This window comes from Peromyscus eremicus, chromosome X (genome assembly GCF_949786415.1).
Source record: "Peromyscus eremicus chromosome X, PerEre_H2_v1, whole genome shotgun sequence".
Taxonomy (NCBI): Eukaryota; Metazoa; Chordata; class Mammalia; order Rodentia; family Cricetidae; genus Peromyscus; species Peromyscus eremicus.
This window is the reverse complement of record NC_081439.1, coordinates 3,800,259-3,824,357: the sequence shown is the minus strand read 5'-3', so window position 1 is coordinate 3,824,357 and position 24,099 is coordinate 3,800,259. Positions and strand designations below refer to the sequence as shown.

Sequence of the window (24,099 nt, the reverse complement as noted above, 5' to 3'; positions counted from 1 at the left end):
TGCATTCCTAGCTGTCTTGGAACTTGCTCTGTAGACTAGGCTGGCCTTGAACTCACAGAGATCCTCCTGCCTCTGCTTCCCAAGTGCTGAGATTAAAGGCGTGCACCATCACCGCCTGCCTGCAAACATGTAACATTTGTGTTTCTGAGCATGACTTATTTTGCTTAACACAATGATTTCCAGTTCTGTCCATTTTTTTGCTAATGTCATGACTTCATTTTTCTTTACAACTGAATAAGCTAACATTGTGTATATGTACCACATTTTCTTTATCCATTCATCTGTTGGTGGGTGTCTAGGCTGGTTCCATCTCTTGGTTACTATGAATAGTACAGGAATAAACATAGATGTGCAAGTATCTCTGTGGCAGTGATTCTCAGCCTTTGGGTCATAAGCCCTTTGGGGGTCGAACAACCCTCTTACAGGGGTTGTATATCAGATATTTACATTGCGATTTACATTTGCTACATAGCAGTAGCAAAATTACAATTAAGAAGTAGCAACAAAAATAATTTTATGGTTGAAAGTCACCACAGCATGAGGAACTATATTAAAGGGTCGTAGCATTAGGAAGGTTGAGAACCACTGCTCTATGGTATGTTGACTCAGAGTTCTTTGGATATATATACAGGAGTAGTATAGCTAGGTTACTGTATGGTAGTTCTATATTTAGGTTTTTGAGAGACTTCCTGCTGATTTCCTAGTGGCTGTAGGAGTTACACTTTCACCAGCAGTGAATAAAGGTCCCTCTTTACCTACATCCTCACCAGCATTTGTTGTCATTTGTTTTCTTGATGATACACATTCTTCCTGGAGTGAAATGGAATCTCAAAGCTGTTTTAATTTGCATTTTCCTGATGGCTGAAGGTTTTGAACACATTTTCAAGTATTTAGTGATCATTTGAGAATTATTTCTTCAGTTCACTAACCCATTGTTGACTGATTGACTTGCCTTTTTTGTGATTTTTAGTTTTTCATATATTTTAATGCTCTGATGTGTAGTAGTCCGAGACACCTCTTCCTGTGCACCCCCCTCCCCAAGTCTGTAAACTGTCTCTTTACTCTAGTGATTGAATCCTTTGTTGTGCAGAGGCCTTTTAATTTATGTAATCCCATTTGTCAGCTGGGGGGAGATTATTTTCTGTGCTATTGAGCCTTTCAGAAAGTCCTTGCCAATACCTGTACCTCAGGGGATTTATTGCTTTTTGTCTGGAAATTAAGTTTAAGCCTTTTATTTTTCAGATGTCAGTACCTTTATTCAGGTCATCCTTTTGCATCAGATTACTATTTCTCAGTAGAGATGTCAGTAGTACTTTTTTTGAGATAATATATGGGAATACATGTATTTCAAGGTGTATAGCAAATTTACTTAGGTTACTATAGAGATGTGAGCTAAGTGTCCTTGGCTGAGATGTTCTTTTCTTCTTCCTTTGCAGGTATTCTAGATATATAGTACACAAGTATTGCACTATTGGTTTCCTACTATTGATTAAGTTTCATTAACTCTTAATGTTCACACCTTGGCATCTTCTAGGGTCTTAGGACCTTCAGAGGTGAAAGGTTGGGGAGGGTCAGAAAATTCTTCTAGCATATACTGTTTGTCAAGTTCCTTCAGCTTAAATGTTCAGTATGCTAAGATGTTGTATTTGGGATGGTATATTTTGAATTTTGTTGTTGCTGTCAACTATGACTTGGGTAATCACCAAATGTTTGAATTGTTTTGCTCGCTGTTACTGAAAAATGAAACTTAGCTCTTAGTTAATAGTCAGAGGTAATGTCTTATACTAATACTGGGTCACACATGGGAACTAAACACAATTTTAAATGGTGGTTGATTAGATTTAGTGAATCTTTGGGTGTCTGCTATATTGGAGCATACTGTGCTATATTACAACAGGGAATACATGTATTTAATTAGCACTCTTTGTTTTTTCTTGAGATAAGATCTTACTGTGTATTACTGGGGCTGTCATGGAACATGCTGTGTAGAACAGGCTGGCCTTGACCTTGATCGTGATCCTCTTGGCCTCTGCCTTCCAAGTGCTGACATTATCATCATGTGTCATTATGCCTGGCTCACATTCCTGTCTATGTCATTTTTGTTTAATGTTCAATTAATACACAAATAACACAAACACAGAAAAATAGTTAAAGGTGAGCTCTTGAGGCTGACTGAGTCAATCCCTGTATCTGCTGCTTAGTATTTATCCATCTTCTGGAGCATTTGCTTCCCTCTGAGCCTTAGTTCTTTTTATTTTATAAGTGAAACTGTGTGCCTCATGAGGTTGTTAGTCTTATAAAATAGAAAATATTACCATTCTTCACAAAACTAAGTTCTAGTTAAGCAATGGTATCATGATACATAGTGCTAAGAACAAATTTAGAGGTTAGAGATGTTACCTCTAATTTGATATAGGTCAAGCAGCAAAGCTTTACAGAGAAAATGGTATTTAAATGGATCTTTATAGTATATATTTAAATGGATTTATAGTGTGGCAGGGATGGCAAGAAGTTTCCTAAAGAGAGAGAAAAAGATGAAGTATAAACAAAGTAAAGATATTGGGAGAATGTAAGATATGTTCTGAAAGTAGAAATTCACTTCAGTAAACTACACACACGCACATGCACATGCACACGCACCATGTGCTGTTACTTGTTGGGATTCAATCAGTATTTCCTTCTTCCAAGAAAGTAGTTCTCTTTCAAGTCTTGACTTAATAGATAATGCATTTTGTGACTCTTAACTGCTCCTGTGTTTGGAGTATCTATATCTTTCCTCCCGTGTGATATATTACATGTTTTTTTTTTTTTGAGAATTGGGGAGATAACATTTTATTTTAGTTAGTTTTATATAGCCTCTTCAGTATTGTTCAGATTCTTTGAGAGGATGGAATAAGAAATGAATGGTTTTGATTAAAAACCAGATCTAACGAAATTAAAGAAAATTAAATATCAATTTTCAAAATGGATGTTGAGACCTTCTTAACTCTTCAATTTTGTGCATCCCTTAGTCACATATAATGTTCTCATTTAGAAAATTGGGGGTAATGAGGATATAATGAAAGTAAATTACCAAATTATTAGATTTTACATTGTAGTTAAATGTTTTTCAGTGTTTTTAGAAGGCACATAGACTTCAAAGGAAATGTACAATATAGCCCTAGTAAAATTTTTATTGAAAATATCATATGCAAAAAATCATCTACCTGTTTACATTTGGGGCTTTAAACTTAAAACACCCACTCTTTTTCTCGTTAGTGTTTTATAACTATTGTGAGCTGTGTGCCCTGGTTCCCTTACATTTAGGGCAAGATGACTCTGAGGAATGTTCCACACTATTTGCCAGAGATCTCCAGCAGGATTGAGTCCCAGTTACCAACAACCATAATCAGATCCATAATGCATCCTAATTGGCCTCCTTTCTTTCCTTCATGACCTCTTCACTTCCTTACAGGTGTTCAGCTAGGTTAACTCACCAAATAAACTACTAACTAGCACTGAAAACTTTAGGTAATTGTATACTTCTTGGAAAATATAACAAAACATAATTTAAAAAGCAATTTAATAATAGTTTCAATTTTTTGAGATTTATTTTTATTTTATGTGTTGATGTTTTGCCTGCATGTGTATCTGTGTACCATGTGTGTGCCTGATGCTCATGGAGGCCATAAAAGGAGATTGTATATCCTAGAACTGTAGTTATAGATGGTTGTGAGCTGCCATGTGGTGCTGAGAATTAATTGAACTCAGGTCCTCTGGAAAAACACGTGTTCTTAATAGCTAAGCGATCTCTCCAGCCCATAGTTTAAATTTTTTAATGCTTAAGGAAGCAGAGAAATTTATAACAATTTAATAGAAATTTTGAGAAAAGGACAGTTTGAAAGCTTGACTTTCAGAAAAGATTTACTAAAACAGATTTGCATCATTTTTGATATATATGTATGCTCAAACATTTGCCAGTTTTATAAAATGAGTATGGTCAAGTGTGGTGCTACATGTTATCCACATGGGGAACTGAGGGAGGAGTATTGCTTCTAATTGAAGGCTAGCCTGGGCTGTGTAGTGAGTACCAGATCAGCCAGGCTCATAACAAGTCCCTATCTCCACAAAACTAAAAGAAACCAAAACAACAGCAACAAAAACCTAAAAGTAATTAGCTATTTGCATGTGAGAGGGAGATAAGATAGGTAAGAATAATTGTAGTCCCTGTTTTTAAACTACCAAAAGAATCAGTGGTTAAATCCATAAATGTAATTCACTAGGTGTTGCTTTGGTGTATAATACTTTTATTAATGGTAAAATTTGTTGTAGATTTATATTATGAATTTCTGTTGAATTTTAGCCTTTCCTCCCTGGTGATGGTGAACATAAAATTAAAGAGGTCCAAGATTTGGGGACTGTGAGATAGGAGGCATAGAAAGCATACGTACATACAAGTGCAAATAAGAAAAAATAGGATTGTACCATTGAAGCATTTTCTTTTTTTCTGAAGAATAGATGTTATTTTAAGTTTGCTGATTGAATTCTGCTAGGTTTTTTTTCCCCCCTAGAACAAATTTGGTTAAATGGAAACCAGAGTATTTCTCCAAGTTGATTGGCTTCTGTGCCATCTGCTTACCCATAATTGTCATTTTGGTGTTTAAAAAATAATATATTGTTACACAAGATAAGAATTTCAAGAACTTAAAACATTGTGAATATCATATTTTACATCAACAGTATAATATACATTACATATAAATGCTTTCTTAACAGTCTCTTTTTCCTTCCTTTATAGAATGCTGCATTTTTATATGGTCTTGGTTTGGTCTACTTCCATTACAATGCATTTCAGTGGTAAGTTGACATACCATACAGATAATTAACTTCAGTTGTTTCCAATAAATAGCTTGTTTTAATTTCTTTGGCTTTTATTTATTTATTTATTTGTTTGTTTATTTATTTGTTTATTTATTTTGATTTGAGTGTGTGTATGTGTGTGTGTGTGTGAAATATAAAATAGTTACTGTCAGTAAATCTTTTCTTCTGTTTTCAGTAATCTTCTGAGATGATTAGATTGTTCCTTCAGAAGTATTGACCCACCTTAAATTATTTAGAACTGTTTGCGTTTCTATAGACTATATATGATATAAGATCCTAGTCAAAGAGGGTTAGATAAAGGAAGATTTTGAAATTTCTCCATTACTTCTTGTTGACTGACCCTTAGTTTATTTGAACTGGAGAATGAGTATGATTAAACTCAGATCCCAAGATCGATGGGAGAAATATTCATGATGACTAGCATTTTTATTTTCATTTTATTTATTTATTTGTTTGTTTGTTTGTTTGTTTGTTTGTTTATATTTATGTTTTTATTTTTATTGTTTGGTATTTTTGAGACAGTTTCTCTATGTAGCTTTGCGCCTTTCCTGGAACTCACTTTGGAGACCAGGTTGGCCTCGAACTCACAGAGATCAGCCTGCCTCTGCCTCCCGAGTGCTGGGATTAAAGGCGTGCGCCACCACCGCCCGGCCACCTGGCTTCATTTTATTTTTTAACTTTTTCTGAGTTGTATAGAAAGTTGGTCTTACTATCCTGCCCCACGCTGGTTAGCATGCTCCAACCTTTAGTAACTGAGTACCAGATTAAAGGCTGTTTTCTCATATAAAATGAGTTACGATAGTAGCACCTGAGTTTTAATAGACTGTCAAATGTGGGACCCTGCTACTGGGGCCTTCTTTCTATCACTGTTTTTTTTTTTTTTTTTTGTTTACCAGACAAGACAGTAGTATGCTCTAGTAGAAAGAATATAAAATTTGAGTAGGGAGATTCATACTCTTAAAATAATCAAACTATCATATAATCATTAAATTATCATATAATCTTTTAGACAATTTTGAAGGTAACACAAGAAATGCATGTTTTCTAAACTATAAAATCCTGTATAGGTATTTTTAATTTTCATTCTAGTTTCTTCTGCGTGCTAGATTTTTTTAAGTTAAGTGGGTATGGTTGAAGTCCTTAGGAAGGGGATTGCTTTCTTTGGCCAAAGATTACAACTCTGTCATATACTTGATGTGTATACTGAATACCATAGAACATAAATTGACAATGATTTCCTCCATCTTTCTTAAAAAGGGAACTTTAGACATGGATGACATTTGCTAGTATGAATTTTCTTCTCTCAGCTTTTAGTCCTATTGGTTGGCTTTTCATCATATAGGGAAATATCACATTGTTAGGGATATACCTTTATGCTCTAACACAGAGTATTTTAAGCATCTAGAAGAACATGGCTTTGCTTTATCAACTTTACAAAGCTATGATTATCTTTATAAAACCTCACCTTTTTTAAACATTTATTTTTATTTTTTTTGAAATTAAACTAATAATTACACCATTTTGCTCCAGTCCCTTCCATGCACCCCTCCTCCCCCTTTAAAAACAATAAGGGGGCGGAGAACCCAACTCAGTGACTTACTATATAGTCTGGCTAGCCCAGAATTTTTACTAAGTAGACAGTACCAGTATGAAACTCAAGGTGATCCTCCGTCTCTTTCTTTCCAGTGCTGGGATTACAGGCATACATCACCATACCTGGTTTAAGATATTTTTTCTTAAGTTATTTCTTCCTTTACAGCAATCCTAAATTAAACTTCTCTTCTAGTTGCTTTTTTTATTGCTGTGATAAGACAGCACGACCAAGGCCATTTATAGAAGAGTTTATTAGCGTCTTACAATTTCTCAGAGGGTTAGAGTCCATGACCATCACCATGGAGAAAGTGGCAGCAAGCAGGCAGGCGTGGTGCTGGAGCAGTTTCTGAAAGCTTACATCCTGATCCACAAGTGGGAGTCAGAGAGAGCTAACTATAGGAATGGCTCTTGGAACCTCAAAGACAGGTGACACCCCACCCCCACCTCTCAACTCCCCAACCCCTCCTAAGACCTTACCTCCTAACCATTCTCAAACAGTTCTACCAATTGGGGACCAAGCATTCAAATATATGAGCCTATGGAAGCCATTCTCACTCAAACTACCACAACTTTAATGTCCATTGAATTTAGTGTCCATCATATTTGAAACCAAAGATTTTTAAATCTTGTAATTTTTTTAAAGATCCTACCCATGGAATAAAAAATTCTAAACTTGCCGGGCGGTGGTGGCGCACGCCTTTAATCCCAGCACTCGGGAGGCAGAGGCAGGCGGATCTCTGTGAGTTCGAGGCCAGCCTGGTCTCCAAAGCGAGTTCCAGGAAAGGCGCAAAGCTACACAGAGAAACCCTGTCTCGAAAAAACAAAACAAAACAAAAAAAAAAAACAAAAAAAAAATTCTAAACTTTAAAACTAGAGAAGTAGTTTTAGAGGTGATTTATGCTTTTCTTCTGAATTTTGTAGGTGGGGGAAAGGTGATGTATATTTAATGTAATTGGTATATGTAATTGTTTAGTTGGTGGCAGAAGCAAAGTTATATACAGATTCTCCAAATATAGATCCCCCCCCCCCCCCCCCCCCATTATACTGTGTCTGCAAGTTTTAAGATTAGTAGGTGTGACTATTCAGTCAGGGCTGACCTGGAACTCAAAGAGATCTCTGCCTTTGCCTTTGCTTCTGCCCCCTCTTTGCCTCTGCCCTTCCATTCCTCTGCCCCTTGCCTCTGCCTCAGTGGAGATTAAAGGCATGCACTTCCACATCCAGCCTTTCTTTTCTCTTTTTTCCTTTCTCCTTTTGACAAAGTATCACTGTGTAATGCATACTGTTTTTAAACTCACAGCCGTCTTCCTGCGTCAGCCTCTGGTGATATCGCAGATGCAGACTATCACATAACATAGGCAGCAGTTTTAGTTCATATTTGTAGTGGTTCTCTTGGGCACACTGGTAAATCTTTATGGCCCATTGGAAATAATGTAAGTGGGAGAAGGAAAAAAAAAAAACCAAAAAGCAAGGAACTCTACAGTTTAAGAATAGGTATTTTGATCTCAGACCAGCCAGGTTTCACATACCTATGTTTGGCTACATTGAAGGTAAGAACAAAATTAGTAGTGAGGTTCAGTTGTTATTTAATAAGTTTGTGACCTCTGTTGATCTATTCTTGGTCACCACCATTTTATTATCTTAAATTACTGTGCTATGGCTGTTTCCTGAAACAATATACCTTAACCCTTTGTCCATAAAGTCTCCCTGGTGCTATGTTCTCTTACTTGCTGGTCAACATCCCCACCCCTCATCTACATCTGACATTTCTACTTTAGCTTGTTTTGGTATTGCTTGAACAACTGCAAAATTAGAGAACACTCAATAGTGCTTGGTAAGAGTTTCAGAGTACAGACTGAATTGACAGTAATTTACCTAGATTGAAATTACTTTATACTCGGTTACATATTTGGTGATAAATATTGACTGCTATTAGGAACTTTTAGTTGAACACCAAATTCTTTAAAATTTGTTGGGAATTGTTTTTAGAAAAGTTTTTTTTCTTTAATTGCCTGTACAAAACAATGTCTCAGAGTATTGTATTTTTTTGTACAGGTAGAATTTAAATAAAGTGTGTATTTGGTGATGGTGCCTGTTGGCATTTGATGAGACAAAGTAATTTATAATGTGTCTAACCAACATGTGTGTTTAGGTTGGTGATGGTTGCTTAATATATTACTAGGAGCAACTTCACTAACTACGTTTTTATAGTTAACCTGTTTCTTGACAGATTATGCTGTTCATTTTTTCTTTGGGAGTTGATTTTTTTTGGTCATTTCATTCAATTAAATTCATTAGCTTTTCTAGTAAAACAGCCTCTTCTTAGGCAGAGGAGCCCATAGCAGGTACTATTACATTAGAGCAAATCTTAGATCCTTATTTGAATTCTGATTATTCAGCTCTATTATTATTATTAATACTCAGAAATCTAGGTGCTTAAGCTAAGATGCCTAGAATGAAAAAGAAAGACATGGAAACACATGAGAAAATATGTGCAGAAGAGAACTAGGAATTGGTCTCCTTAAAAGTAGTTCTTTTATTTGTACATGCATGTGTGCATGAAAGTGGTCAGTTACTTGGGTTACTTTGAAATAAAGGTTATGGGAAACCTGTATCTCTCAATAAACAGAAAAGGGAAATTTAGACGCACAGAAAAAGATGAGGAAAATTAACTCTTTTGAAAGTATAATTGAAGGAATAGAAACTGTTCCTTTTAGTACAAGTTATAGCCATATCCTTAAATGTATCTCTCTAAAAGCCCTTATCAGCTATCTGGTTCTGTTGTATCCTTTCCATTGGTCTTACTGTGGCAAATGTAAGAGATACATAGTTCTGTGCTACATGCATAGGATTTTGGAATTTAGGTTCCCAAATGTAATTGACAGCTATAGTAGGATATCAAAAGGTATTAAGAGAATAAGGTGTAGATGAGCTTTAAAGGACAGATGTTAACACATTACTAGTACAGCTTTTTAGGATTTATTTCTACAGCACTCAGTCCTGTATGTTCTTAAGGGTGAAGGAATTTCTGCTCTCCTATATATCATTTCACTGAATGCAATAAGGAAAATGATGGGTGATTTTTAGGGATGGTTTCAAAGCTTTCTGATAGGATAAAAGAGAATAGGGAAAAAAAATAAAACTAATGCAGTTTTGATATCATTGAACCTGAGGCTTGTCTGGCAAGTAGTCTGATTAAAAACCTCACATTTAATGGTTATTTTTGAGCTATGCTTTTAGTTCAAAATTTTATTACCAATAAACAGTTGATGTTAACATATGCTGATTTTATTTTATAATCTATTTTTTTTGGGAAAAAAAACCTAGAAAATTTAACTAAGGCAGTTCTGACAATCTTCAGTTTACTAGTGACACAAAGATTACCAGAGAGAATTTGATTAGTTAAACTTCAGGGGAATTAGGGATAAATATATAAATTTTACAGTATAGAAGGGGAGAATATGCCCTAATTATTGTAGTGGTGATTGAAGGTTTTCTAAAGAGGGCTAGAGAGAGGAGGGAGGTGATTTCACTAGCAAATGTCAGCACATGCACCTGCAATGTGCTCTTTCTAACTAAGCCTCACATTTCCTGCCTCTTCTAATTCAATCTCAAATGATCCTTGTAGCCCAGTTCTTGTCCAAGTTTATTTTTTGTGTTAGTCATATCACACTATATCAGCATTTCCTAAAGAGACCAGAAGCATTTTTTTTTTTACCACTGTACTTTGTTCATGCCATTTCGTGTTTGATCTGCTTTCTCTTTCCTTTTCCATTCTTGAAAATTTTACCCACCTATCTTTTCGATTATTTCACCAAGTCTTTCTAATTTTCTCTTAAAAAGAGCTTGTAAATTTCTAAATGTGTATGTATGGGAGTACTTATATACTATATATATATATATATATGTGTATATATGTACATATTTTTTTTTACTACTAATTTAGAGCTAGACTGTTTTTTAATTTGTATGAAATATTTGTTTGTTAATTTAACGCTTCATCTATTTTTGAGGGAACACTTTGAACATAGCATTAGCCCCAGAGACTTCAAGTTTTCTTACTTCTCTTTATAAATGTGTCAAAAATGTGGTAGGGACATTTTGTTATTTGCTATAGATCTAAATGATTGCTTCCCTCCCTCCTTCCTTCCCTCCCTCCCTTCCTTCCTTCCTTCTTTTTTTATAGTTTGATTTTTTTCTAGAAATCTGTTTAAAAAGTGACCATTATTTTCAAGTATATTTAGCAATGTGTGTTTTTGTGGAATTAGTGCTATTGGGGATTTAGGTTTATATAATTTTCTATTTAAACTTAAGATTAAATGAAAGAGTTCTTTAACTGGAAAAATCAGTAGAAATAATCTAGTGATATAATAACTTGTTTCTAGACTATTAAAATTAGCAACAGTACTGGGCACAGTGATGTGTTCCTTTAAAAAGTTTTTTTCCAGTAGAACATATGCTTTGCCTATTTGAAAACTGTGAAACTTTCTAAGCATTGCATTACCAAGTATTTCATACAGTTTTTTAGTAGCCATTTACCGTGCTGTAAAATTCTGTCAGAATAAAATATTTAATAGTGATGTTCTCTAGTTTGTGCTACAGAGACCATATTCTGGCTCTCTGTATTTTGGAAAGATAGGAACCAAAGATAATAACCAAAATTTGAATAACCTTTAGCGGTATTCCCCCCCCCCCCCCTTCTGTTTTCCTGGGATGTGGAATGCTCAAGTGTCACACAAGAGAAAAATCAGCAAAAATTTAGGCAGGAAACCAAATTTAGGTATGTGAATAAATATATTGTCTGTTAGGTGAGGAGTCCTGATCAGTAAAGAGACTGTAGAGTTCTTCCTTCCCAACAAATAGCCATATTGGTTGTATTCAAGTGATGGCATCAGTTAACATCTAGTACAGCTTTTTAGGATTTATTTCTACAGCACTCAGTCCTGTATGTTCTTAAGGGTGAAGGAATTTCTGCTCTCCTATATATCATTTCACTGAGTGCAATAAGGAAAATGATGGGTGATTTTTAGGGATGGTTTCAAAACATCTGTTAAGTTGATTTGTTCTTCTTGTTGATGATGATTTAGAGAAGAAGAAAAGAATGATGGAGACCTGAAGGAACAAACTTAGAAAAACTGGGGACAATACACCATAGGTTGAAAACAAAATGATTTGATTATAGATTGGAACTAACTAGTTTTAACACTAAGCAAAAAAAAAAAAAAAAAAAAAAGTTGGTACTGAATTTGTATGTTGAGTCTTGATAATAGTGGGTTTAGAAGGAAGCTATAAAACAAAACCTCTGGATCAGGAGAACATATCGTATGAAGAAAGAGTACCAGTATTTGCAGAAAGAAAATTTTGAGGTAAGCCGTCTTATAGCTGAGGAAGAACAGCAACAGCCAGCTGAGACTGGAGCTGACTGACAGCTGCCCACAGATGTTAAATGTAACACAAAGGCATGATTATTTAGTTATTAGTGTTATAGTTACAAAGTGATTACAAGACCTACCTATTTGAGGAAATAAATGTAAGCCAGAACACACACACACACACACACACACACACACACACACACACACACACATATTTTTTAAAAGGAATTTTTATCAATAATCTAGTAATGAGATACTGAAGATTGTTTCTATAACATTATAACATCAAGGAGAACTTGATGATTAGAATGTATATTGCTGTGCATGCATTTGTGCGTGTCCTGTGTGTGTTTGTCCTTGACACTTTTAGATCTTAAATAGTGAACATAGACTGAGCCTAATGTGTTTTTAGTGTTTCCGAATCTAGGCTGATTGCCTACTCAGAGATTATGTTAAAATAAAACCATGTTTATCTACATCCAAAAACACTATATACGTTTAGGGGAATAACTAGAATTTGAATTGAGACAGAACAGGAAATATTTTTGCAGGTGGGTTGTTAATGATGTCATGCAGTCTTATCTTTTTTCCCCCCTCATAAACTCTTCTTTTTTCTTTCCTAACTGCTTTTCTGCCTTTCCACTTTACTTTCATGTCTATGCATCAGACCTGCCTGGGGTTTTTATTGTCACATGTGGACATTTGCTTAGCTGTTTTTCTGACTTATCTCATAAGGAGATTGTAAAGCATTAGTCATGATTTTTATATTTTTTGAGACTAGAGTCTCATGTATCCCAGTCTGGACTTAAGCTCACTGGTTAGGTAGCCAGGGTTGACCTTTAATTTTTAATCTTCCTGCCTTCACTTCCTCAGGGCTGAGACTGTCAACCTGTCCCAGCACCTCTGGTTTGTTTAGTACTAAGACTGGAACCTAGGCAAGCACTCTTCCAGCTCAGCTACATCCTTATTTCTTGGTCAAGGATTTTTTTTAGTATATCTTAAATGGTCTAAATAGCAAATACATATTGTAACATGCTATTGTAAAAAATAAACATTAATATAACCATCACCTGGGTGAAGAAGTAAAATATTACCACCACCCTAGAAGCTTCTGAACCCTTTCTGCATACTGTTTCTCAGGCATACCGTATATGGTAGAATTGGTATCATTTGTTGGTAAGTGTTCTCTTCCTGACTGTTTGTTCTTATGAAGAGCAAATGGCTGCTGCTAGATCTGAACCCAGGACCTCACACTTTTCCACTGAGCTCTCAGTCCCTCTTTCTAACCTTGTTGATGCTTCTGCCCACAGTTATACACTGTCTTCTCTCATTGTGCTTGCATTGATTGACACATTTTGAATAAGAATTTAAATCCCCTCAGTTCTTTTTTTCTGTCTTCCCTTTGACCCCCCCCCCTCTCTGGTATTTATACATTTCCCACCCTCTTACTAAAAATCATCTAACAGATGATTACTTATTTCTTCAGGAAGAAAGTCAAGTACTACCATAAACAGGTGTAAAGGTCTGATGTGAAACCTATGTTCCTTCTGCCAAATAAACTGCCTAGTAGAAGTCTTTAACATTGTAAATAAATGTGCATGTAGTCACTCATGTTTTTTTTTTTTTTAAACTAGATAAGGTGTGATTCATCAGAATAAAGTTACCAAAGACATGAATTATTTCGTGGCATAATATTTTTGTACAAAGGGTTAGCTTTTATTTTGGAAAACTCTAAGATTCAAAATAGCCACCTTAATGACTATAGGATGAGTGCTAGCTCTTAAAAAGCTTTGCAAAGAATATTATACTGGTAGAATATATGATTTGGTAGAAGTTTTAAACCGATAGAAGGATTTAAATACTACTCAACATAACTCAGTAGATGATTTTTTTGTTATTTTATTTTACTAGTTCCTGCTTTGTAGTTATATGAACATTCGTGACATTTTTATTTTAGAGACAAGGTCTCAGTCGCCCAGGCTGACCCCAAACTCATTATCTTCCTTCCTCTCTACCTTCTGAGTACTAGATATACAGCAGTGAATCACCACACTGGGCTTATGAGGTGCTGAGGATCAAACTTAGGGGTTCATGCATACTAAGTATGCACTCTACCATCTGAACTACATCCTTGTGCCAGTAGATTTATAGCTTTTAAAATTCAAAGCATTTTGTCATTGTTTAATGCTCCTTTTGAGCAGGTGGTGATTAACATGATCAAGTTAAACAAAGACAAAATAGAAGTCCATTCAGTAAAAAGAATCTCTTCCCTGAATTTGTTCTGCTTGAAAGCAAACCTTTTTTTTTTTTTTTTTTTTAAAGAAATGATACAATGAGAATTTGAGGGGCCAAGAAAAGTTAACTAGAATATAAACTTAGAAACAGATGCACATAAATGTCAGCATTTCCATGGAGCTTTCAAGTAAGAATGGTCTTTAATATAAATATTGTGGGAGTTGTTAGATATTACTATAGAAATGAAAACTTGACTCCTCACTAATGTAGTATAAATGATAAAATGCAAATGGATTGTACACCAAAACATGGAAAGCAAACTACAAAGTTTTAAAAGGAAGACTTATTTTATATAATAGACTAGAAATAGGATTAATCCCTCAACTTTCCCCTCTTTCTTTAAAATCAAACCTTATGTACTCTTCTCTACCTCTCCAAAGAAATTCCAGAAGCAGTGAAACTAGTTATTTACACAGAATTTTATTAAACCATTAAATATTGTTTGTTTGAATAATTTGGAGTAAATTTAATTTTCCCCTTCTATATGGAATTAGGCCATATACATTTAGTTATATAAAAGGCTTAGGTGCTCCTTTTCAGTTTTTAATAACACTTATTTACATTATTTTTATAAATCTGACATTTAAAAATAGCTTTGCATAAAGCAAGTTTTACTGTACTACCAAGCAGAAATGCATGCACGTGTTAAAAAGTTAAGATATCTCATGTCTATATTCTTTCAGGGCAATTAAAGCATTTCAGGAGGTGCTTTATGTTGATCCCAGCTTTTGTCGAGCCAAGGAAATTCATTTACGACTTGGGCTTATGTTCAAAGTGAACACAGACTATGAGTCTAGTTTGAAGGTAGGTTGTTGGGTTTTTCGTTTTTTTGTTTTTTAAAGATACAATGTTCTATTTCTCTGATTGTTGTTAAATATTAGAGCATTGAGAAATGTTGAAACTTATATTGGAGCTTTCAAAGAAAATTTATATAGATGAAGGAACTGTACATCAACTATGAACTATAAGAAAAATTGGGTTTCAGAATACAATGTATTTTGATACTGAGAGCTTCCCGGTAACTAATCATACCGTAATTAAACTTTCATTTTAAGTTTTGTTAAGGTCTGTCAGTAAAGGATGTTAGGGCATCTGAAATTCCTTGAAGAAGTGATTATTCACTATAGCGGTCACAGAGAGCTACTTAATATTTTGTCTGTGACCTGGCTAGCGACCATTTTTCTTTACATGACTCTGTGTAGATTTGTCCACTTCAACCAGCAAGGCATGTCTTGTATTTAAATAATAAAAAGAGTATTTTCATGGCATTTGGACTGCTGGTTTGTAAGTATAATTATTGTTGGAAAGATAATATGTTGTTGGTTGAGTATCTTCTTACTAGTGGACATTGAATATTTTTCCCAATTTTCATTTTACATTAAGTTTCTTCTGCCTTCTTTGACATTATTACTAGGACTTTCATGAAAACAACACTTCCCCTACATGACAAAAAATTTTAATTTGAAAAAATTACAAGTTCTAGGGGATAAGCTTATAATTTTATGAACTTAATGACTATAATGGTTGCTGAGTTTTGTTGCATGCTGGTCATGATTCTAAAGGTTGTGGGAAGGGTAGAGAAGAGATAAAGAATGACTTCATATTTGGCTGTAATTTGAACTCACTAGTAAGGAACTGCCAAGAGGTGTTTTGTTTTTGTTTTTAAATTAAAGTATTCCTAATTTTCTACTTTAAAAATCTAGAACAATTATGCAAATACTGTTTTTTCTCCAACTATTCATGCTTTTATAAGAAAAATGCTGATGAGAGTTATGTAACCAAGAACATAGACAAATAGATTATAAAAAATTAGACCACAAAAGTTGAAGGTAAGTACAGTAAAGGAATAGGTCCCAGCATACCTTTAAGTAGTGTGGAGAGTAGAATACCTGGAATTTACAGTTTTCCTCAATTTAGTGGAGTATTTTCTTAAAATATACTGTGGTATCATTGGTTTTGAAGTGGAAAATAAATTTAGATATGTCACCTTATATACTTTAAAAGTTCCTTTGGGATAGCCAGTTTTCATTAGCTATCAAAGACTCTTAACTATGTTTTATTACACAAAATGAACTTGAGCATTTCACAATATTGTCAAAATATCCCTCTTAAGTTGCAGAAGGGTTGGTAGCAGTTTAACAAACTTTATTCTGGGTATGCATTGGGGGGTGGTAATTAGATGTGTCCCAAATAATAGAATGTAGCTATACCTGAATGTAAGTACAATGAGAACTTTAGTAATTGTATGGATAAAAATCTCTTGTTTTCAAGAAAGCAACAATACTAAAAGTTCCCTTAAATCAGGAGGTACAGTGTTCCAAAGCTAACTAGAAGCATTCCTGCTTCACTTATGAATATTCCTGTATAGTTTTTCAGGGCTAAGGTAAAAAAGGCTAATGAATCTTGATCATGTTGATCTTAACAAAAATGCTCTAAGTAAGGGCAATCTCCTTTTCTTTTCTTTCCTTTTTTTTTGTCATTTGTTTAAAATAATAGATAGCATCCAGATATTTATTAAAGTTCTACAAACATGGGTGGTTTTAAGAGCTCTTGATATTTTTCTTTTCCACAATGTCAAGGTTTTGATTTGGTTTTTCCCTTGCATTGATACTCATTTTGCAAAGCTTTCTGTCTCTAAATTATGTTTTCATTATCTCTTATATGGAAATTTTTAGATCTCAGCATTTTTGGTCCAAGAGCAGCTATTTTAGTATATTATTATAAGTGTTTAATATTCAGTGAGTAGAGGTAGAAATTAGAAGGAGGGTATGTCCACTTCCCCCTTAGACAGCCTCCAGGTTTTTTTTTACTAGTATTTTACCTCCATCTGGATAAGAGTCTGATGACTCTTCTACCACATTAGACTTTTCGTAGCAGAGCATGTTGGGATAGATGCTTTTTAGGCTACAGCGTTAGCAGGTAAAAGATCTTTCATTGAGCCTGATGAGTTAGTTCCCAAGGACCCACATGGTAGAAAGAACAGATTCCTGAATGTTATCCTCTGAACTTCACACGTGTATGCACGCACAAATACAAATAAATTTAATTTAATTAAGTAGCTCATGTATGAAGTCAAGCCTTCAGGATAAGTTGAGTAAACTGACCCGAAGTTTCATCAAGGATGATTCCTTTTAATTCTATTTTGACTTTTTTAAGGAGAGGAGGGATACTTCTATAGGCATATAAATTGGTTTCTGTGCCTAGTATAGTGCTATCATTTATTAATAATGCTCAATAGGTAGTAATCATCATTCTTTAAGGAGAATGATCCTATCTTCATGTTTATCTTTTCAGAAGTATTTCACCTTTCATCTCATTAGCTAGAAGTAAAACACATGGCCATTCCTAATTGTTTATTGAAGATGTCATTCTTAGAACCTTTGAGCAAGGATCAAGTCCCTAAATATATTATTCCTACATACTGGAGGGATCAGATGAATCAAAAGAATATTTTAGTCGTGAGGTTACTGTGAATATTCCTTCAATTACAGATCAGATCTTTAAAAAAAAATTGATGTGTTTGTGGAAGTATATGCATATATGTGCAGGTGTGCATGCTTGGAACCTAGAAGAGGATGTCCTCTTCATTCTCCGAACTTATTTCTTTGAGGCAGGGTCTCTTCCTAAACCCTAGAGCTCACAGTTTCTCAGCTAGGCTGGAAGCCAGCAAGCCCCAACAATTCTCCTTTCTCTGTCTTCTTCACAGCTGAAGTTACAGACATTCATAAGACATCCTGCTTATTACATGGGAGCTGGCATCCAAACTCTAGTCTGCATGATTGTACAACAAACACTCTTTAACTACTGAGCTATAGGTCCAGCTTCTGATCAGTTCTTCTCTACCTTATTTCCTTGATTGTTTTCCTAAAGAGAGATGTTGCTTGTATAATACTTTTTGAATGATAAAAACATTTATACAGAAATAATTTATTTTCTTACTAGATTCCTTTTATCCATATATGAAATGGATTCCAAAGCCTCCTGGTTTATTTCAGTGTTTCATAATATTTTTATCAAAATATATCTCTAAAACAGATTCATTCTATTTTGATACTATTTAAAGAGCTCTCATAGCAAGCAGATTTGGTTTTGAAATTTGATCCTGCCATATACATAACTAATTGTGTAATTTTAGTAAAATTACTAATTTCTGATTCTTTCTATGTCTACTAAGCCAGAATACTAATGCCTACCTCATGAAATTGTTATGAAGGTGTACATAAATTTGTTATATAATATGGAATATTATATAATTATGTTTATAACATACATATGTTATAAAGGTGTACATGGATAAACATTTATGTACGTATACATAATCATTCTGTATCTTATAGCCTTTTTTTTCCAGCTATAAAGGAGTGTGAGATAGGATCGCCTTATTAGCCTGAGCTGATCTAGAACTTGCTATCTTCTTGTCTCAGCCCCACTGCTGGGATTCACAGGTGTGTGCTTTCATGTCCAGCTTCAGTCCTTTAGTTTTCAGTTTACTATACTTTTTAGTACAGTTTGGTTTTGATTTGGGTGCGGTGGTTCCCCCTCCCCTCATTGTTTTGTTGTTGTTTTGAGATAGGATCTCATGCAACCCATGCCAGCCTTGAACCTAGCAGAAGTTAGTCCTGAACTGTTTTTTTTTTTTTAATTAAATTTTATTTACTTTATGTGTATGGATGTTTTGCATGAGTGTGTATCTGTTTACTACTTGTTTGCCTGGTACCCGAGGGACTAGAATTAGAGAAGTTTGTGAGCCGCTATAGGGGTGCAGGGAATTGAACCTGGGTCCTCTGAAAGAGTAGCTGTTGCTCTTAATCACTGAGCCATCTCTCCAGCCCCTAGCCCTGAAGTTTTAATCTTTCTGCCGCTTGTCTCCTAAGTCCTATGATATGTGTGATATGTGTGTACTACCATGACTTCATTGGTTGTGTGTATATTTTTGTTTTGTGTGTCTGTTTTATTCAGTTTGCTCAGCCTCAGAGATATGATGTTAATGACCTCATTTTTCAATCATGATGTTATTTTTTTCCATTAAATTGGCCAGTAAATATCTCCTGTGTTTAGTTTGTAAGCTGGTTTAATATCACTTGAATGAGCCTTTATTTCAGGGTGATAAGTCTATCTGGCTTTTTTTTTTTTTTTTTAAATTATTTCCTACATCAGATAATACTCGTCCCCAGTTGGATTTAGTTGCTTTTTAAACAAAATTCAATAAATTTAGGGTGTGATTTTTTTTGTTGCCTTTTAATGCTGTTAGTGATAATTACTTATTTTTTACATACTTGCAGCCGTGTGCTATGACTGCTTCTCTAAAAGTACACTAATTTTGACAAATAGTTTCTATACTGCCCCTAATTTCTATACCCTGGTATACTACTAAAATTATTTCTTGCATTTGAAGCTAATAAATGAAAATAAGATCCATGTTCTTCAGTTAATGCCAGTACATCTGTTTAATGTATTGAGGATGGGGGAGAAATTCTAATATTTACCTATATAAATATTATTAAAGCATATCAAGTTAAGAACTTTTAAATTTTGGTGCTGGAGAGTTGGCTTAGTACTTAGGAGCATTTACTACTCTTCCAGAGGATTTCAATTCAGGTCCTATCTCTTACGTTGGGTGGCTTAAAACTGCTTGTAAGTCCATCTTCCAGGTATCCAACATCCTCTTTTGTCCTCACTGGGTACCTGCACATGTATACACACACACACTTAAAAGAAAATAAATCTTGCTGCCCAAAAGAACATTCAGGTTGATCACCTGTCTGTCTGTCTACCTAATCCATGTAATTTATCTATCCCATTCCTTTGGGTCAGAGGACAACTTGTGGTAGCTGGTTCTCTCCTTTCATCATGTGAGTCCCAGGGATTTAAGTCAGATTATTGGTGTTTATCTACTGAGCCATCTCACTGGCTCTTTGTTTTGTTTTGAGACACAGTTTCTCTATGTAGCCCTTTCTGTCCCAGAATGCTATCTGTAGACCAGGCAGGCCTGCGACTCAAGGAGATCTGCCTGCCTCTGCCTCCTGAGTTTTGGGATTAAAGGCATGACACTCCCCCAGATCCCCCCCCCCCATTTTGGTAGTTTTTAAAAGGACTCCCCAACTTTTTTTTTTTTTTAAAGGGAGGTTATGGATTGTGATATTTGAAGATGATATGTGATTGAATGGGTTAATGTGAAGGGGATGAGATGAGAATTAAAAAAGGATATTTGAATAGAAATAGGTTTAACTCAAATAATACTTTTTTAAAATAAAAATCTGGCTCTTTACCAGGTATTGGTATGTTTTAAATGGCTAGGTAATGAAGTGGAAGAGGCTATAAAATGTTAAAATGTCTACTTACAGTGTAGACTCAAATATTTTAGGAAAGAAGTTTGTTGTCTTAAAAAAACTGATATTGAGTTGTTTTCTCTGAATGCCTTAGTACTCATCACTTGTCTTCTTATAGTCAGCATACTTTTATACAAAAAAGCAGTTCACCTTGTTTTTATCTTACTGGAAACTATTTCATTTCTGGGTGTCTGATTTGATCTTATATCCTACAGAAAACCTAAAACAAAGTAATCCTTTTTAAAATTGGGTCTTGTTCTGTAGCTCAGGTTACATCTTACTGTGTAGAGACTAGGCTGGCCTAGAACTTCCAGTCCTGTTTCAATGCCTGAGTGCTGGGACTACAAGTATGAGCCACTATACCTGGTTCAAAACTTGAAAATTTTATTCTCAGTTTTAAATGCTGATATATTAACGCCAAAAAAGATAAACCAAGACAAGATATTCACTTCCTTCTTAGAAACCATCTTTGAATGTATGAAATGTGTCTCCATGCGTGTATGTGTGTGTGTTCATTGTGTCCTTTGAGGCACCTTAAGAATGAATCTAGCCTTTTGCAGCTGTAGGGGGATCCAGCTTCTAAAGACTGAAATACTTTCCCTTCGCCCAGGGCATTTTTATTTTTCTCCATGTTTACACTTTAGCCAGTTGATTTCCATATGTTCAAAACAACCTGAAAGGAGCTTCCAGAAATACAAAGCCAAATACAAATTTCTTGATTCACCAGGTACCACAGTTTTCCAGGTTTCCTGAACTAAGTTTTGCATAGGCTTTGTGTCCTTGGGAGACTCTCAGACAAGAGAAACAAAGGGTATCTGCTAAACAAAAGGTGGATTAGGGCTAGGTACTACTCTCTGGAGCCAGGCCAGGTGTAGCCCAGCAGGGATGTTGCCACAGAAATGCTTCATTTTATTTTTTATTATAGATGCACAGTTTGTTTCATGTAGTCAAGCTATTATGAACTCAAGAAATACATCCTAGGAATTTGAATATTAGCTATTAATTTTATCCATACTATTAAATTTCAAAATATCTATGATTCTTTATATTTACCTTACATTTTTGTTATTTCAGTCGTCTGGAGACAGTGACAATTAATATTCCTTCTTCATATCTGGTGTGTTCTCTTTCATTCATGATGTTCATCTCTTACCTCTTCTGACATTTTGAAAATCCTGGTCTTGGAGTATATTGAGAGAGAATATCTCACCCATAGGATTTACCTTTTAAAAAGGTGATTGGAAAGTTCCCCTTGTCTTCCAGTAGTTTAGAAAAATTTGTTGAAAGCTTTCAAACTTAAGACTTAGTGTTGGATTTGGCCTATAGAAAGATACTAAGAGAAGAAATTAATTCTTCACTAAAGGATTGACATAGTATTAATATGTCATAGAAGCCATATAGGCTTATTTTTTTGAATTGGCTGTAACAAATAGAGTGAGAAAGGCCTGTTCTGTATTTTTAAACTTTTCTTTAATGAACTTCATACTTGTGTGTATCCGTTATTGGTAGCAATACCACTAAATCCAGGATGAGGTCTACAAATAAAGATGTGTTCATTACCAGATAGTAAGCCTTATGAGATGAATCTTAATACTTGTTTCTTTTGTGTGTTTAAGCATATATTAAAAACCATTAGAGCAGTATTCTGGTAGAAGTTTTAGTAATTTTTTTCCCTACTTTTAGTTACATTGTGTATTTCTTCCTTCAGATCAACTATTGGTTCTTTTATTATATTTTAAGACTTTCCTTGACTTTTTATGGCCAGCAGGAATTCGAATTTTGATTGTGGAAATTGGAAGCTACTTCATTTCTTATGAAATAAACCTTCCTTAACTGTCACTTGCAGTGGAACTTTGTTTTCAATTGGATAGAACGCCGCTGTTACTTTTGACATGATGTTATTCCTGGCTGCTTTCTATACATTTTTCCTCACTTGTGAAGGAGATTTCTTTTGTTTATTCATTCCTTTCCCTACTACTTGTTAACTTGTTAACTTTACCTGGTGATAGCTCAATTGATTTATGTAGCCATTTACTAATGGTTGCATTTCTCTACTTTACCTGTCGCGTTTTGTTTTTATATTTGACATTTACTTCTCTGAGTTCGATTATGTATAGAAAGTAGTAAAATGTCTGAAATACTTTAGTATCTATGAAATACATATTTGAAAAAGTCCTAACTGATTATATATGTGGCAGTAAATATGCTCTATACAGGGGGGTTAGGGTAATTACAGATTTCTTACATCACAAATTTCTTTCCCAGAAGTTTTAAGAACACAGCTCTTTTGGATTTAAATAGTGACTATTAGTATTTATGCATAATGACTTAAGTTTGTAGTTAAATTTGGGGTTAAACCGCAACTTTATTAAGCAATCAGTATATCTAATTTCACTTTAAAGAAGGTTATTCTCCAAAATATCATTTTACAGTACGAATCATCTGCATATCATCTTTATTTTGAATATCTACAAGTTACTTACTCAGTGGAAAGAACTTGAAAATTAGGTTGCCTCATTCTGGTCATTTGTCCGTGCATATTGGGCACATACTGGGTCTAGTTTATTATTATAATTATTATTATTATTTTTTTTGTTTTTTTGTTTTTTGAGACAGTGTTTCTCTGTGTAGCTTTGCGCCTTTCCTGGAACTCACTTGGTAGTCCAGGCTGGCCTTGAACTCACAGAGATCCGCCTGGCTCTGCCTCCCGAGTGCTGGGATTAAAGGCGTGCGCCACCACCGCCCGGCTATAATTATATTTTTTAAATTTTCTTTTTTATATTTTGAGACAGGGTTTCTCTGTGTAGCCCTAGCTATCCTGGAACTTACTTTGTAGACCAGGCTGGCCTCCAACTCAATAGCCTGCCTCTCCCTTCCAAGTGCTGGGATTAGAGGTGTGCACTACGCTGCTCGACTATTAAAATTTTTAGTGAGTCCCTTTTGCATTTGCAAAATACTAGTAACAGTGAGGATTTGGGAGATGAAATGGTATGGTTACATGGGAAAAACCTGAGTAAGAGCAGAAGGACAAATGAGTTCTTAGAGACGAAGGGATGGGTAGATAGGGTTACAAATTCTGGCTACAGAATTTTAAGGAGATTACTAACTACTGAGTTGATATGGGAAGAGATTCCTTATTAATTAATTGCTTGATTACTGTATTAGTTACTTATCTTGAAGTCATGATCGAGTATCTGACAAATAGCAATTCAATAGTTTGGTTTACAGTTTGAGTTGATGCAATCCTTCATGGCATAGAAAACATGGGGACAGAAACCTGAGGTGGCAGAGAGTGGACAGGATGAAGAAACTACCTCAAGAAAGATTTAACAGCTTTCCCAAATAGTGCCACCTCCTGAGGGCCAGATATTCAAACACATGAGCCCATCGGGGACATTTAATATCAAAACTACTACAGTTAGTTTGTTGACTAAAATAACTGATGAAGGTAATACCACAGCCAAGCAGTGGTGGCACATGTCTTAAATCACAGCACAAAGAAACCCTGTCTCGAAAAACAAAACAAACAAACAAACAAACAACAACAACAAAAAGACCAGAAAAGAAAGAAAGAAAAAGAAAAAAAAGTAACAGCAGGTTTTGAATTTGGGAGGTGAAAATTGATTTAAGAGTATACTGATTTGGGAGTT

The 24,099-nt window shown here is 34.8% G+C and overlaps 1 protein-coding gene across 10 annotated transcripts in view; it reads left to right on the top strand.

Annotated features, from left to right (window-relative positions):
- The window catches only part of Kdm6a (lysine demethylase 6A), a 150,921-nt gene that overhangs the window by 66,151 nt on the left and 60,671 nt on the right, over positions 1 to 24,099 (top strand). For all 10 annotated transcript variants that reach the window (XM_059251409.1, XM_059251415.1, XM_059251410.1 and 7 more), the window contains exons 5-6: positions 4,778 to 4,836; positions 14,804 to 14,924. In XM_059251409.1, coding sequence (XP_059107392.1) covers positions 4,778 to 4,836; positions 14,804 to 14,924 — 180 coding nt within the window. The remainder of the gene's footprint in view (positions 1 to 4,777; positions 4,837 to 14,803; positions 14,925 to 24,099) is intronic.